This window comes from Indicator indicator, chromosome 1 (genome assembly GCF_027791375.1).
Source record: "Indicator indicator isolate 239-I01 chromosome 1, UM_Iind_1.1, whole genome shotgun sequence".
NCBI lineage: Eukaryota > Metazoa > Chordata > Aves > Piciformes > Indicatoridae > Indicator > Indicator indicator.
The window spans coordinates 73,972,884-73,989,060 of NC_072010.1; the positions used below are offsets into that span (position 1 = coordinate 73,972,884).

The 16,177-nt window shown below is 37.1% G+C and overlaps 1 protein-coding gene across 1 annotated transcript in view; it reads right to left on the bottom strand.

Annotated features, from left to right (window-relative positions):
- The window catches only part of PPP2R3B (protein phosphatase 2 regulatory subunit B''beta), a 52,082-nt gene extending 36,353 nt beyond the window's left edge, over nucleotides 1-15,729 (bottom strand). Inside the window, exon 1 of the mRNA XM_054385812.1 lies at nucleotides 15,382-15,729. Within this exon, the coding sequence (XP_054241787.1) occupies nucleotides 15,382-15,729 (348 nt within the window). The remainder of the gene's footprint in view (nucleotides 1-15,381) is intronic.
- Nucleotides 15,730-16,177: the final 448 nt, after the last annotated feature.

Consider the following 16,177-nt stretch of genomic DNA (forward strand, 5'->3'; position numbering starts at 1 on the left):
AATCCTTTCATTCACAAGTTTATATGGAATGGCATAGAAAAGCAGGGTCAGCACTTGCATTCTGCTTTCTACAATGGGATAAACATTGCTTATATAGCTCAGCTGAAACAAATTTGAAGTAATAATGTAGAAGGCAGAGGACTTGCACATTTTTAGGGTCACAGGGCTCTACAGCCCTCTCTTGAAGGTCACCTGAAAGGGACACTAGTGCACTGAGTTCAAAACTAAGTAGCAAGCTATATTTAGAGTGATTTTAATAGCCAGAAATCCTAAGATACTAGAATTTTTCTTCAATGCTAAATTTCTCTTACTTAAAAATGGTTGAAAAAAGTCACATGTACCATCACTGATTAACCTTAAACACAGGAATTGGAGGTGAGGCTGAGGTTTGGGCAAAGTTGAATGCTTTCAAATACCAAAAGCCATAAGGAAATACCAAATTTCAGCTTCTCCAATGAAACAGTTGCACACTTTTCCCCCCTCCCAAAAGGATAACCTCTTGGAGCATTTACTCTAGAGGAAGGCTTCTTTTTTGTTATGTTTCAAATACTACTATTCTCAATTATGATCTCACTTTAAAATGGTGGATTTAACTCACTGCTGCAAAACAGCAGAGGCACATGTGTGAATAACAACTAATCTAATCCAGATACAAAGTCCAAAATAAACATTATCTAAAGGAATTCAGGTTCATCATTCAAGTGTGAAGGCAGCTTTTAACGTTGTATGTTTGAGTTAGTGAAGTTGGAGGCCATTTCAGTGTATTCTATGTGCCCAGTTTCAGTAAAAGGCAAATAAACATCCCTGGGGAAATGCATGCAGAGTACGATTATATGCAGATTAAAGAAAACAGTCTTTAAAAGCCTAATTGCATTAAGTGCACCAACTTTCCACTGCCTATGTGCAAACACTGTACTTTATCTATGCTACATGCTTCAGTAAACTCTCCTCATTTTTTGTTTGCATGAAACTACCTGTACAGTCTTCTAAAACACAGAAATAACCATCCTATATGGCACAGACTATCGAAATCCTGCTAGTTTAGGAAGAACTTCCATGTATTTCCTGCAATTTGCATGGCCATGAAGGTACAACAATAACTTAGCTGTAACAGAATGGAAAGACAAACCTGGACCTGCTGAAAAGCTTTCAGTCTCTTCTTGAATCTAGAAGGTAAAACAAAATCACATCCTCGAGCTAGCAATGCCAACTCCTTTCTCAGATCAGGATCTTGCCGCAAAGAAATCTCCTTTATCCTCATGCTTTCGGATTTCATATAACGTCTCTGTGTGCCAGTCCAGGCACTTGAGTCCCAGTAAATAGCAGAGCTGTTGTATTATCACACAGTGCCACTTCAAGCAGCGGCTGCGCCCGAGTTCTGTGATATTAGAGTCAGCTCAACTTCGCCTGCTCCATACATTAAAGGGAACTTGGCCGGAGTCACAAAAACAGATTGGAAAGTCACTTTGGGGGCTTGCCCTTTCGTACATGCGTTCCGAAGTCTAAATGAGACAGTATGGAAAAAACCAAACCTCTTCAGAGGAGCATCTATAAAAGCAGCTTCCAATTTTAAAAAAGCAAGCCTTACAGGAATTCAGAGAGGCCAGCCGTGGTCATTTGGTAGCTTCCTCCCCCTCCCCTCCCCCTCAGCTTTTCTTTCTGTCACAAAACACTCACTGTCTAGCTTCAATGAAGTACCTCACTGAAGGATAAGGCTTATTACACAGCAATTAAACTCTTCAGTCCTTTAGCAGGAACCTTATTACACTGGAAAAATGAAGGCAATGACAGAAAAAGCTGCAGAGACTTTCAGAGTGGCTCACAGAGTTGAAGAAAGTTTTTTGTTTTGTTTTGACATTAACGTAGATTCAAATTACTGTATCACAAGAATCTCATCATTCAAGTGCTAAGGCAGAAAGCAGTAGCAGAAAGGAGGCAAATGTTACCACAATGAAATGCTGCTTTAAATCATGTTTTACAGAAAAACTACATTAGAAATATTAATGATGCAACAAAATCTGAAAAAAATGTTGATAGAATGCCTTTTCCCCCCGTTACATAGAGACTATAAATGTTAAAATCCACACACTAGATCGCATATCAATCACATTTCAGTAGCACTAAAGTTAGAGTCAGCTACCATTCTATTTTCAGTTTGAATCTCAAATACATTTTAGCAGGGGGTGAGGCCATGTTTTAGTCCACAGTAATATTCTTTACAAAAAGCTAAATCTGACAATCTTTTGTGGAAATTAGTGACCTTCTGTCCTCCCTCCTTTACAGTTCTAGGGACATTAATTGATGATTGGTGAAGTTTCTACATTTTAAATATGTAAAGCTTCACCACAGGAATCCTTCGGAAACGCTGCTGTTTTCAAGAAGTGATTTTTCAAATATCACCATTACAGCTAAGGGTATGGCATTTCTTGCTATTTGAGTTCAAGCTGCAAACACTCTTGGCACCCTTGGATTCTCTAAGATATTGGTACACTGCCCATTTATTATCTGTACTTGGTCACGCTCAAGTTCAGTTACTGCCAGCATAAAAGGAGAGATCTTAACAGTCACTGTTTTCATCCTTCATGGTTTAAATAAAGCCCAAGAAACACTAAAACAACTTTCACCTCTTGGTTTGAGATTTCTTTTCATGAACAGCATTATTTTTGCCTCCCCCACAGTCCCTTGCTGTGGTATCTATAGTCTTCAGCCCCATTCATCCATTCATAGTGATGCTGGAACGTATCAATACATTAAACATCCACAGTAAATATCCTCCTAAGATCAATAAGATAACGATCAAAAAATACTAGTAAAACATGATTTGTCTTAATTATATCCTTTTTAGTTTATCACACAGTTAAAAAGTAAATGATGACAAAGTCTGTTGTCTTTTAATTTAGTATCCAGTTCCCCTCCCTGCTTCTTTATTACAACTTGTTACGAAGATATTTATTTCTTTCGGAAGTGCGAGAACAAGAAAGGAATTGACAAGGCAAGAGTCAGACATGTTGTGGTTGACATGGCCAGACTATCAAACTGCCTTGAGCAAAACTGGCTGTCACTCACTGTCTCTTCGGAAGATCAAATCAACCAACCTGTGATAACCCTTGGGCCATGGGGAAGCCAGCAGGGAGCTGGATGCAGAGCCCACAGCAGCAGCATGCCTGGAACTTGAGATGAAGGACTGAGGTTTTAGAGTAGGAGAAGAATTCCACTCTGGCAATAGACAGCCATTCCAGACCAAGATGTTTGGGGAAGGTCAGGAAGGTTGTATTGCAACAGATTGCATTTCAGTTTAGGCAAAATAGACTTTCTTACTTCAAGGCCTATCTTCTCACCTAGATTGCTTTCTATTTTCAGCTCCTTTCACCAGGTGCAGCACTTTCATTCACTACTACATTCACAGCCCTGTTTGAGGTAGCTGTAGTACATCATCAAGATCACAAAATCATAGAACGGTAGAGATTGAAAGAAACCTCTGGAGATCATCTAATGCAACCCTGCTGCTAAACACAGGTATGCCTAGATCAGACTGCCACATGGAAAGCAAACCCTAAAAGACTGAAGCTCTAGTACACCTGAGCCTGCTGGAGAAGCCTCAGTTAAGAAATCAGTGTGCTGAACTCCATTTTGGGAAGAGTTGAAAAACAGGAGAGCAATCTGCAAATGGAGCTTTGAGTTTGTCACCACTTAACCAGTGTATTATGTTCCATATGTTACGTATTCTATAATTTGTTGTCATAATATTACCACACTGCCTGAGGTAGATGTTAAGTCAATCCTATTGTTTCCCTAATACTGTTTTAGTGCTATTGTTGCTAATCTGGTTTAGTGTTTTGTTTTTTTTTTTAACATACCTGTATGCAGTATAGTTGTCAAAAGTTCATAGGTTGTGATACATGAAGGGGAAAGGGAAAGTCAGCTTTCATCCAGATCGAACTAGGAGTGCCCAGCTATAGTGTTACGTTTACTCTAGATCTGAATTCCCTCCTAGCTCAAAATCCTGGCTGAAGGGCTGGATGCCAGCCATAAAACTGTTCAAGTATCCTGGCAGCTTATTATTAGCTAGATAAACACAGGGGAATATGCATGCTCAGAGCTTCCTCTCAAAGCTAAAGATACCCATAATGAGTGAATCTCACTCAAGGGACTGTGGCTAAAGAGTTTACCATTTAGCAGAGATTTGCATGTACACAATAGCAGTGCAATACTTATGTGGCTTTAACACAAAAGTATTCAAGTGATTCAAAGATAAGGATCACTAATATTTTGGGTAATGTGGAGGAAATACAAGCCTAAAGAATACCTCAACAAACCTTAAATATTTGTGCAAAAAATGCAACGTCTTGTTAGAAGCATACATTGACAGCAAATTTAAAGTATTAAGAGGTTTTGAGAAACTGAACTCAAAAAAGCACCCCAGCATTACACAAAGTTTCCAAGAAAACAAATTGACTATAGAATAAGATGTATTCAGTCATATAAAACCTTTAGTTGCTGGAGTCCAGTTTTCAGCTTGTAAACCAAGATGACAGGAAGCTGTTTAAGGCTGAATGAGCAAACCCAATAGCAACAGTGTGCAACCTAGTAGAATCTCAGCCTGCAGTGCTGCATAAATTAGAGCAGTTCCCAGGTTAACTGTTGAAAGAGAAGTGGTCCTATCTCCACAACAGTCAACACTGAGTGTAATGAAACCAGTGCAGCCCTCTCCAAAAGCAACTGATTACTGAAGCTCAGAACAGAGCCGGTAAGAGAAGGTAACTAGGGCAAGGTAGCATCTTTCTCAATATAGAAAAAAGATGAAACAGCGTGACTAGCAGTACTAAAGATATATTTCAGAGGTTTAAAGTAGGAGGAAAACAGCACTACTATAGGCAAATAGTTTATGAAGATATTAAAAGAAAAGAAAAAACCCCAAGCAAGTCAAGCAGCTAACGATGCTAAGTAAAATGCAGCTACTACAAGGCAAGAAAGACAATATACTAAATATACTAGAAGAGAGACAAATGGAAGCAGCAATTCGTTATTAGAATAAGAAAAACAATACAAAACCCCCTGAAACGTTCGTTTCTTTTTGGTATCAGTCTTCACAAAAGATTATGACTAGACTATCACCATTATTTAATATTATCAAGAGTTAGTTCTAGACCAAAGGCTAATACCTGGCCTTTGACATAATGAAAGACGCTGGACCTAAACATGCTCCATTACTTGCATAAATATTAGGCATTTGATAATTAATTTGTTCTTAATACCTTAGATCAAAGCTCTGAGTTGAACTTCTTACAAACCTTACCTCATTTCTGCAAAATGCATTGCATAATAGTAGATGCAAGAGACACTGCCCTTCAGCAAACAAATTGCTTGTTGAGTAGATATAGTATTTACATTAGTGTGCAGATTTTTAATTTACTACTGCAAACCACTTATCCTAGGGGTCACTGTAAACAGCAGTTCTCAAAGTATTGAGTACAAACCAAGGAGAAAGATTAGAAATTAATGGCCATCTTAGTAAGAGTTGACTTTATGACATACAACAGAAGAAAACAACATAGGTGGGCTTGGTATCGCATGCAATACCTTTCTGCTTAACACTATAAACAGCAATGCCTTGTGTTGATATAGTCTAAATAAATGAATGAACTTCAGTAAAGCAGTTACTAGAAGACATGAAATGTCTAGATAATGGTAAAACACAAGAATAAATGGAAAACAGCAAGGAAAATCCTTCTTTTATACATATAACTGCCTAAACAATCAAGAATCTTAACATTGATAAGGTGACTCCCTCAGGGTTGGACTGGAAAAACTAATACTGATTTTTCGAAGCTGAATTCACAAATATTTTTATTTTCATTTCCCAAACCCTCAAACTCTATCATGAAATAAGGATGCACAAGGTTAAAACCTGTCTATTCTTATATTGATGGATAAAGAAAAGTATTTAAAGGGACACCAAATAATCAGTTTTTCCAGTTCTTCAGACACTTGATTTTCTTCTCACTAATAACTTCCCATTTCTAACTGCTGTGTATGGGAAGCAAACAAGAGGACAATGCACTTGTCAGCTGAACAAAGTATTACTATCTATCCCTAACTCTCCAGTGGATGAGAATCACCCCTTTTCAGCAGTATGCTGATGAAACCCAAGGGAGATGAAGCTTATGATGACTAGGTCACAGAAGGAGTCAAGTTACTATGCTCACAGCCAACTACCAGCTACCCAAACTGACTGCTTTTTTTTTTTTTGACAGTGTTTTGAGCATGGTGTTCTACACTGATGAACTGCTAGATGTTGTTACTGTGTAGTTAAGAAACCTGCCTTCACATGGAGAAACCAATTCTTTGGTCTTGGAAGGAAGTTCCATGTCAATCTGGCTCTAGGTGCATTTTTTTTTCTTGGAGGATGCCATGCTTCCCCCGTAGAGCACGCAGACGATTAAAAACCATGGCACACACATGCAACGCTTCCTTCTCTAGTGATTACATATGTTTTCCAGTACTCTTGGATTAGAAAGAGTAATGCTGGAGGTTCTTTCCATAGTTGCAGGCAGAAGTCAGAAATTTTAGGAAGCAAGACCACCAACAAAAAGACATCAGTTAGATGTGAGATATATAGTCATGTTGGTAGCCCAGGAAGGACAAGCTGATTAGATTCTATGTGCATTATCAAAAAAAACACCATGCATGTACACCACACCATAAACTATTATCAGATTAAAACTAAGATAAGATACTTTTCACCTTGCTATGATTACACTGTCTGGACTCTGTAAGACATAGCAAGGGAGTTTTTAGACTATTCACTGCATCTGATAGACTAACTTCATCAACCATCAGCAGTAGATGTTATAAAACCAAAGCCTGGCAGTTAATGGACGGTTTATATTCCTTTCAGAACAATTTTCCTATTCTCTACCATCTTAGAAAAACATTATTGGTTTACATTTTTAGTTTTGTATAGTTTAAACAGCTTTAATGGAAACAGGTTTTTCTACAGATGGAGCCTATCCATTATTCATGAACTTCAGATGCCCTATTCATCAGATCATGAAACTCAGGTACACCTGAATCAATGCTGCTGAGGTAGCTATTATACAGAGAAAAAGACAAAATGTCTAGTGTGGATAAAGTAGTATGACAAATTAAAGTCACGCTTCTTGTAATAAGATGCTCATGTTTTACATTTTTGACGAACCATGATGCTACAGAGACTATCCACAGAAGCAGCAACAGTCCACAACACGCATATTAGTAGCTTTACCTTCAGGCTGATTCAGAACGTCACTGAGATTTTCCTACAGGAGACAGCAGATTTAATTATGCATTACGCAACTTTTCAAAGTCACACAGGTCAGTCGGGATATTTAGTAATTTCTAGATTGCTTTTATTTACCTTGTGTCACCTTAATTTAGAAGTTGACAGACCAATCTGACATAAAGAACACGAATGAATGTTTTATAGCTGTCTGGCATCTGATTTAAACATTGCACTAGCTGGTACTTCTTAAGACATGAACTGAAATTTTCAATTAATCCTTTCAAAAAACACATTTGTATCTTTGCATTGCATTATTTCCAAAACTACGACGACAGCTGCATTAAAGTACAACCCCTACTTTAACTCCAGCATCACAGACCAAAATGACATGTAACTTAGTCCCTGAAATCACAAGGCAGTAATTTTGCGTCAGTAACAGCTACAGGACAGCTTCTTGCTTATGCTTTGCTTGAGATTTACTTCCTCAAAGATCTTAAAGCACAACCAACAAATTGGGAAGACACAGACTTTGACCTACAATCCAGTCAGTAAGATTTCAAATAGTAATTTACCAACCAACAATGGGATTTCTGGTAGAACTTCTATAGAGATTTACTCTTGACCTACCACTACTGTGTTGGTGATGTATCAGTATGAAATCATTGCCGATTTAATTACAAAAGCATAAAACCACAAATGCTTTGTCAGAACAGCAACAGCACCATTAACTTACAATTTTCTCCATTCTCCATCCCGGGAAGTCTAAATATTTTTTTCAAACATTCCAAAACAAGAACTTTCTAAAATACTAAGCTTAAATTTCTTAAATAAGCAAGCAGACAAAATTCTAGGATGCATTCTTTAGTGTGTTAACAGTAAGGAACACAACAAAATTGGTGGTCTCTGTTGTTTAAAAATCTTAAAGACAAAGTAACAATTTTTTTTTAAGTATTTGCTGTAAATTATGACTATTCATGAAGACGTAAGTGGACAGAAATAAACCTGTTAAGTGTTTTCATTACTTAATTTCAAACAGTTTGCTTTATTGCTTAGTCAATGAAGCATGCCATAAGGATGAAGATTATATATATATCAGTCATGAGCATATCTAGCAGAAATACTTAAAAAAATCTGTAATATTAACTGTTTAACAATACAGATCTAGCTTCTAAAGGAATAAAACTTCTTAGAAAGTATTCTTCTGGTTCTGCTGAATTCTAAAACCAGATCAAGTCAAACCATTTCATAAGGTCTATAAACCTTGCTTTGTCAAGATTATGTGAAGAAACTCCAGCTTCATGGTGGGAACATGTACAACTCCATTTACCAACCTTGCAATGTTTCCCTCATCATCCAGTCAAAGTCTTGTCCTGCATTTTCCTTGTACACAGATTTGTACAAATGTTAAAGTGTCCTTGCAGTCTTCCACCTCATCTCATTTGTTGCCTGAAATCTGCCAAAGTTTCTAGCAAAACTTGCATAGAAAAGACGTCAGGCTAGTTCCATATGAAATGGAATTAAGCAGCATGCACAAGTTTATTCAAGCACATAGTCAATAGCCCTAAGAGTCCATTATCCCTGCAAATACCTGTGGTCAAAAAACAGCATGTGGGTGACTCTACAGTTTCTAACTATTTTTATAAAGAACAGTGATTGCTATGTAAAAGGGGCACATCCAACATGGAATACCAGAATACACTCTCTGTAACATATCTTGATCACTTTCCAGAGACCCATTTTAGGTTGTATTGGTGGTCTGCAGAATATAAACTTATCTACCAAGGCATTAGTACCATCTGATTCACTCAGAGATAAGCACACTGCAATAACCAACCCAACATAAAGAAGTTACTTTTATATTATGCCACTGTTAAAACAATACTTTTAATAATGATTTGTTGTGAACTGCAGAAAGTAATGAGAATGCTTAACTGGTATCTTCTCTAATCAATGCATCTACTAAAGCCGCCTGCCTTTGATATTTTTCAAGTTGGTTGTGTGTGCAAAGCCTCTAAAATTGCAAGACTCAGCCATATTATGTTACCATTGGTATTCAGCAGATTTTTCTCGTAACACTACTTGCTGAAAAATTCTGTACAGTCATTGACTATGTCTATCAGTGGACATACTAGTTGACTGGATGTACTGCATAAATCATTTTATACTGAAGTAAGCCCATACATATTTTTGGCCTCAATCTTATTTTTCTTGTTGACAGAATAAGCGTTAGGCATATGAACAGAGATACTCTCAAAAATACAAGACAGATTCTCAAGCATCACTGGAGGAAAAAAAGAAAGCTATTTCCTCTATATCAGTATCTAATTTCCTCCCAGACTGACCACCTGTTAAAAGAATGAACTGTTTAAATGACTGATGTAAAACTATAATTAAGCTTAAATGTTTTGAAAGACTGAGGGGAGAGAAGCAACTGGAAGTAATGATCTCATATGGCTATCAACTTTTTCTTGTTTGTTTGCTCTTAAGTGACAGTTGCTCATACAGGAGAGTGTGATTAATAAATTTCATTCAAATATTTGAATTTCTCCTCTGTCAAGATGCAGGTGAATTTTGAATTTGAAGAAAGCCACATATAATTCTGAACTCAATTCTTCATCACTAGAAATGCCCAACCTCTTAAAACTGAACTGCAGGGCAGAAATAATCTTCTCTTTCAACTGCTACTTTGAAGAGGACAAAAGATAGCTATTTCTTTTAATAAAGCACAATGTGTGAACAGAATACTACTGCTAAGAAAAAAATGTACTATTTGTATCCCAGGGTACAAGATGCAATTACAATAAGGAGCAGTAGCAAAAAGCTACAACAGTGAATAACTTTCAGTTTCTCATTCATACAGAAAATGAATAGCTGTCTCTCTAATCAGGATAATGATTCTTCTATTCCAAGCTATTCAGTGCAACAAGGCTTAAGCAGAATTACACAGCATAATTCTAGTGCTGCTTATGCCGACCTCTATTATTTCACCACACTTGAAACCAATAACAATTTTCTAGGAACACATATAAGCTGCACTCTTCCAGACCTTAGTATGAACTTCTGGCTGCCCTTCCTGTGTTGGCACCATAGAAGGAGCTTTATTGTGAACACATTAGTGTTGACATCCCGTCATAGTACCTTGTTATCATCATAAAAGTACATCAGCTTGATACCAGGTTATTTACAGTCTGCATTCAAGTCATGGGCTTAAGCTGGAAGCCAAGTCCACCATCCTTCCCACTTAGTGATGGGAGATGGCACTATTAACACTAATTTTGCATAATAGAGAGATAGGGAGTGTATGCTCTAGACTGCACTCTGTTCTGTACAGCACAATCTGGTGTGCAGTGCAGTGGTAATTACAATTCACATAAACCAGATTTAGTACTTAACATTGCTACTAGTATTATGGTATACCAGGTAGCAATTCAGATGCAGACAACATATAAGATTAGACACTTGAAATGATGAGGCCAACATTAAAGCCTGATAGCTGCTTAAGTGAAAAGCTGAAAAGGTTCAAACACTGTCACTCCTCTTCACTGTCCGATGTTTTACAAACACTTCTCTCCTTGCTAGTTGAAGGTAGTCTCCCCAAAAGGTTAACAGCACACCTGCAGAACATGAAAATAGCCCACCACTGATCTTTTGGATGCAGGTATGAGCCTAGTGACCCTTTAACTCAGAAGAACTCATTTGTTCCAAAAAGCAACTGTAAGTGGTCAGACTTCTGCCAATGCGAAAAAGTTTTATTGTCTCCCTTTAAAATTAATTCTCATAGCATCACTCCACTTGAACCAACTGGTAACAAAAATTTGGCAAGAACGGCAGCGATTTAAAATAAAAATCTATACAGCATTAAAGTAGTAAAAAAAAAAGTTAAAAAATTACAAATCATAGAAATATGAGGCAACAAGCATTAATAATTGTCATGGTGTAACAAGCAGAAACAGCGTGCTTATCAATAAAGGATATACAGAAACCAATTCAAGAAGTACTTTTATATCAAAGGTTGACCCTGCAGAGAAATGGAAAACAACTTTGAAGTACTTCAGATCATATCACATTCTCTCTGCATCACCACCCCCCAAAATGCCCACAGGGAATTCTGTGAATTGCTTCCCCAGATGCCTTGCACACCAGCTGGGTAGGATTAAACATCCTGCCTGCGGCACATTTTAGGCCTTGAAGCCTGGCATTTTTGACAATGTGATGAACAGTGTACAATTGTGTATACCCCATATGTTTAAAATAATCTAGAGCACTAGAAACACTGTTTACTCCATGTACAGCAGTGATAAGGGTGGAAGAAAGCTACAGCAGCTACTTTTCAAGTTTGAAAGTTACAGGTCTAGAATTTCCTTTCTTTTAAACAAACTCATAAAATATTCAAAACTTAAATGTTGAGATTGTTGTGCCTCCGATTTTCTGTTACTTCAATACCTTTAGTACACACAAATCACAAGGCTACTTGCAGAACACTAAACATAGCAAGCACTTCACATCACATAACAAAGATGACCACAACTTTGCAATTACAGTGTTTGTACAATGGGTGCAGTCAGACACCAACCTCACTGTGAATGATGCCATGAAAGTGAAGTACCTCTCCTAAAGGAAAAAAAGAAAACAACAAAACAAAACAAGAAAATAACTCCTAAGCAAACTTTTTAATTTTATTTACACTGAAACACTCTGCAAGTGTGTGGTAGACTTCTGTCTAGATCTCATAATGTGTGTGTTGATTTAAGTCAACAGTTTATTCTGAATTAGTGTTTTTCCAGAACCTGGCTTTAAGTACCCTGTCCAGATGATCAAATTCATGTTTTAAGCACCTCAGGTGTTTTGTTTGTTTGTTTCATCTTTAACAAATACCATGTAGATTTTCTTATTATCTGAGAAAGTACTTTGGACTTGCTAATAGGTGGAGAGATTCAGCTATCTTGAAAAATAGAATTGTCTCTTCCTTTGAAAAGGAAGAGACAATTCTCCTGTTTCTGACAGGACATTGGTGTTTCAACAAAGCATGGCATCTTCTGAATTTTGGATAAAAATATAACCCTCAGACTTCAGTTACAAGCTAACCTCTGAAAAAGAGGAAAGAGCTCCTTGAATACAACAGCTGCCAGCTATAGTACTGTTAATACTGTTCAACAGCTGCCATCAGAATACCAACCTGTTCTCCTCATATGGTACTCCTTAAGGTGTTGAAGATTAATTAGTTTCTCCAACAAGTACAAAAATGTGGTTTCCTACACATTCCACTTACTACCTGAGAGTGGCAGTTTTTTGTCATCAGCTTTGTTTGGTGTTCTGTAAAAAAGGTGCAGAAACACTTCAAGTGATTTAGATCAGTGACAGTGAAAATCTATCCTGGTGCAATTAATTTACTTCTTGTATGTTGCATTAAAAAAATTCCTATATACAGTAAGTTTAAAAAGAAGATGCCCAAGTTAACTTACAGAGTCTTAAGAGAAATAATTCTCTAGCTCTTTATGGCTAGATAAAAAAGACCTTTCCAAATATCACCCTCAGGCACACAGAAATAGCACTTTAACTACTATAATTTTCTAGGACTGCTATTTAGGATTTAAATCTCTATTGCTGGACCTGCTTTCCTTTTTAAAAAGTTATCTGAAACATATTCTTTCACTTATTGAAATGAGACATGGACCTCAAACTTATGTAAACTCAAATGAGGTAGGTAAAACGATTGGGGCTCAATCTGTGAATTATGATCAAATGCACAGAACCAGATGTGTTACTTCTGACATTGCAACGGGTAGTTTATGGATGCACACAAAGGAAAAAGGATATATTTTGCTTTCTGCAAGAAAACACATTGTCATATCAGAGCATGCAATTATTAAAGTCTTGGTGGTGTGTTAAGACCTGATGCCTACTCTAAATGTAACTTACACTTCTTAAAGATCAGGAAACTTTTTGATGAAGCTTCAGTTCAGCTGAATAACAAAGACAAATTTCCCATTGCTCAGAAACTCCCCCCGCCAAACCCCTTAAAAAACACAACCACGAACCAAACAACAGCCTAACCTGAGTTGTCTCTCAGCACTCTACAAACAATTCCAACTAAGCAATGAATGTTACTCTTCATTAACCTCTTTAATTCTTCTTTAAGGGATCTACTTCAGGAGGTCAATCAAGACACATGAAAGCACAGTACATAAGTCAGTAATCAAGTACATCAATTAACAGTGGCTTTTAATGGAAACTGTCTCTTTGCTTGCTTTTATCTGGTACAAGCATAAACTGCATCTGCTAACTTTCTACATTTCACTATAACATGAAGGAACATAAAGATAAAAATAAGGAAGTCGTCATGCCCTGCTGTCTGATTACATAAAAAATACAAGTCCCTAATATTATAAAGTAAATCTAGACTAACTCTAGACTGCAAATGTAGTATCTTAAAACTAAGAAGTGGTGATTTCAATTTGTCAAGCTAGATTAGAATATTGATATTTGTGAAAGCGAGACAACACTTCAGATGAAATGTTCTAGTGCAAAAAAGTAGTCACATTATTACTCCTGTGGCTTAGAAGGTAATTATATACATTAAATATACACCAACAACATCTAGGAAGTAACTGATACTCCTAAACATCCTCAGCTCTAACCTCTCTACCCTCACCAACATGAGCAGGCTTTCCTAGGACACTAGGAGGTTTGGCTAGCATATTGAGATGACCACTTAAAAGTTAACACTGTTAAATTATATGAATTTATAGTCCTACAGCAGAAACAGCATGCCTCAACTCCTTAACATAAGGCAGATTATATATGCAATGCATAGCTTTGTCAGTCATCACATCAATTCCTAGCCACTTTTCTTTTTAGTTTATAAAAAGGGATAGAAATTAGATTGGACTGCAAGGGTATCATTCCTGCATAGAGAGCATTGTCTATTATAAATCAAGACCTCCTTAGAAAGGAAGCATTGAGTGTACCATGCAGTGCCAAAACAATTAACTTTGTTTACGTGCAGATTCAGTGGAGCCAGATTTGAGTCTTGTACTAACAATAGTGCCTGGTGTCACTTGACAAAGGAATATTTGCAGTAAACGCAACACGTTGTAAGACTAACACAGCAAACAAACACAGGGACTTATATTTATCCACAAGACTGCATTTAACTATGGAAGGGCCTGTTATTGAAAGTGTGCATCTGAAGCATCAAGACCTGGTTTTGGTTACCTGTGGCAAAAGTAAGCTAAACAAGGGGTATACAGCAACTGTGATCTAATTTGTAAACTAAATAGCATTTGTAAGCTACTACATCTGATAGAATGCTATAGTTTGAATATAAAATGTGAGCTGTATTTCACACATGACACCTGAAGTTAGGGCTTTTACAGTTATTTCTCTTCATTTTCCCACTCAAAGTATTTGTCCTCTTCCACACTGGACACCACTCAGTGGACCTGAGGACACTACTGAAAGCTACTTTGTCATAAGACTATTTCTAACTTTCCCATCACTTCTAGTTTCTCCATGCCTGTTAAGAATGCAAGAATACAGATAAGATCATTGAGGTTGGAAAAGGCCAACTGTTAACTCAGCACTGACAAGTTCACCACAAACCATGTTCCTAGGTCTAATCTTATTGCATAGAAGAGGCAATACTTCAAGAAAGTAAAAATCACTTGTTTGGACTTTTCCTTATCTATGCTGCACACACTACTGCACATATAACATATACATTAGTGAAATTATACCTCAAAACTAAAGAAGATATATCAAATCAACTGTACTGGATACAGAATTTTTAAGATGCCTTCCACTCCCCAGTTTTAAAGAACAAGGGCAATATTGCTCCTGACAGAAAAATTACTGGAAATAGAAAACAACTCATTTTTCATTTTGTGTCAGGCTTATAAAAAGGAAGAGAGACACAAAAAAGCCAGCATCTTTTGGAAATTTAGGCCACTTAGCCATTAGTGCTAACAACACTGCCATTTTATGTTCAATGCTGCTGCTTCTACTCCACCCCTGACACCACCTGTGGGGAAACAAATTACTTGCATAATTTGCCAATACCATAAATAGAAAATAAACTTGAATTTAAACAAGTAGTTCCAATAAGTAAGAAATAAACTTACTACTCTGGTTCCTGAGGATCGACGTGTTGTTCTAGCGTTAGAAATGTTCCTTGAGTTGGCTGGAGTTGCCAATGGAAGAGTTGTAGAAAGTTGAGGAGGACTGAAAGACATCAAAGGCAATCTGGTATCTCCTAATACGCATTGCTTGGAGCTGGAATTTTTACTGGCGAACCTCTCGTTTTTACCATTTCCTGAATCTCCATTACTAGTCTCCATTTTCTCCTCATTCTTGATTCTTCTCAAGCAGTCCTTTAGAGTCAGCTGAGTTGCAGACTGACTCAACCAGCACAAAAAGAGTTCATCCACCTTCATTTTCAGTACAGGTTGCAGAACTTTCCCAGGCGACATTTTCTACCGATTTCCCTTTATGCTGGATCAAAATTCAAAAGTAGACAACCATCGACTTAACTTTCAGCATTTAACAAGAATCCAGAGTTCCAGTTAAGAAAAACAATACTATTTAGTCTTACACTTTCAACAAAGTGTTATCTTCCCGCAAGATATCAACAGGTGCTTTGAGATACATATTTTGCTGTGAGTACATTTTGTAAGTGTAAGCCATTAACCAGTCACAGTGGAAAACAGAGAATAACTTCTTTTAAAAGCATATGGCTTAAACGATGGAGACTGAAGAGAAGGAAATTGACTTTCTCAAATTGCTATCTAACAAATGGTCTCCAAGAATACTTGTTAACAAACACATTTATTATGACAAATGGCACTGAAAAGACTTGTTTATAAGCCTGCCTGCTCATTTATGAGCCTGCCAAGAACTAAATGTCTAAGCAGTTTATGC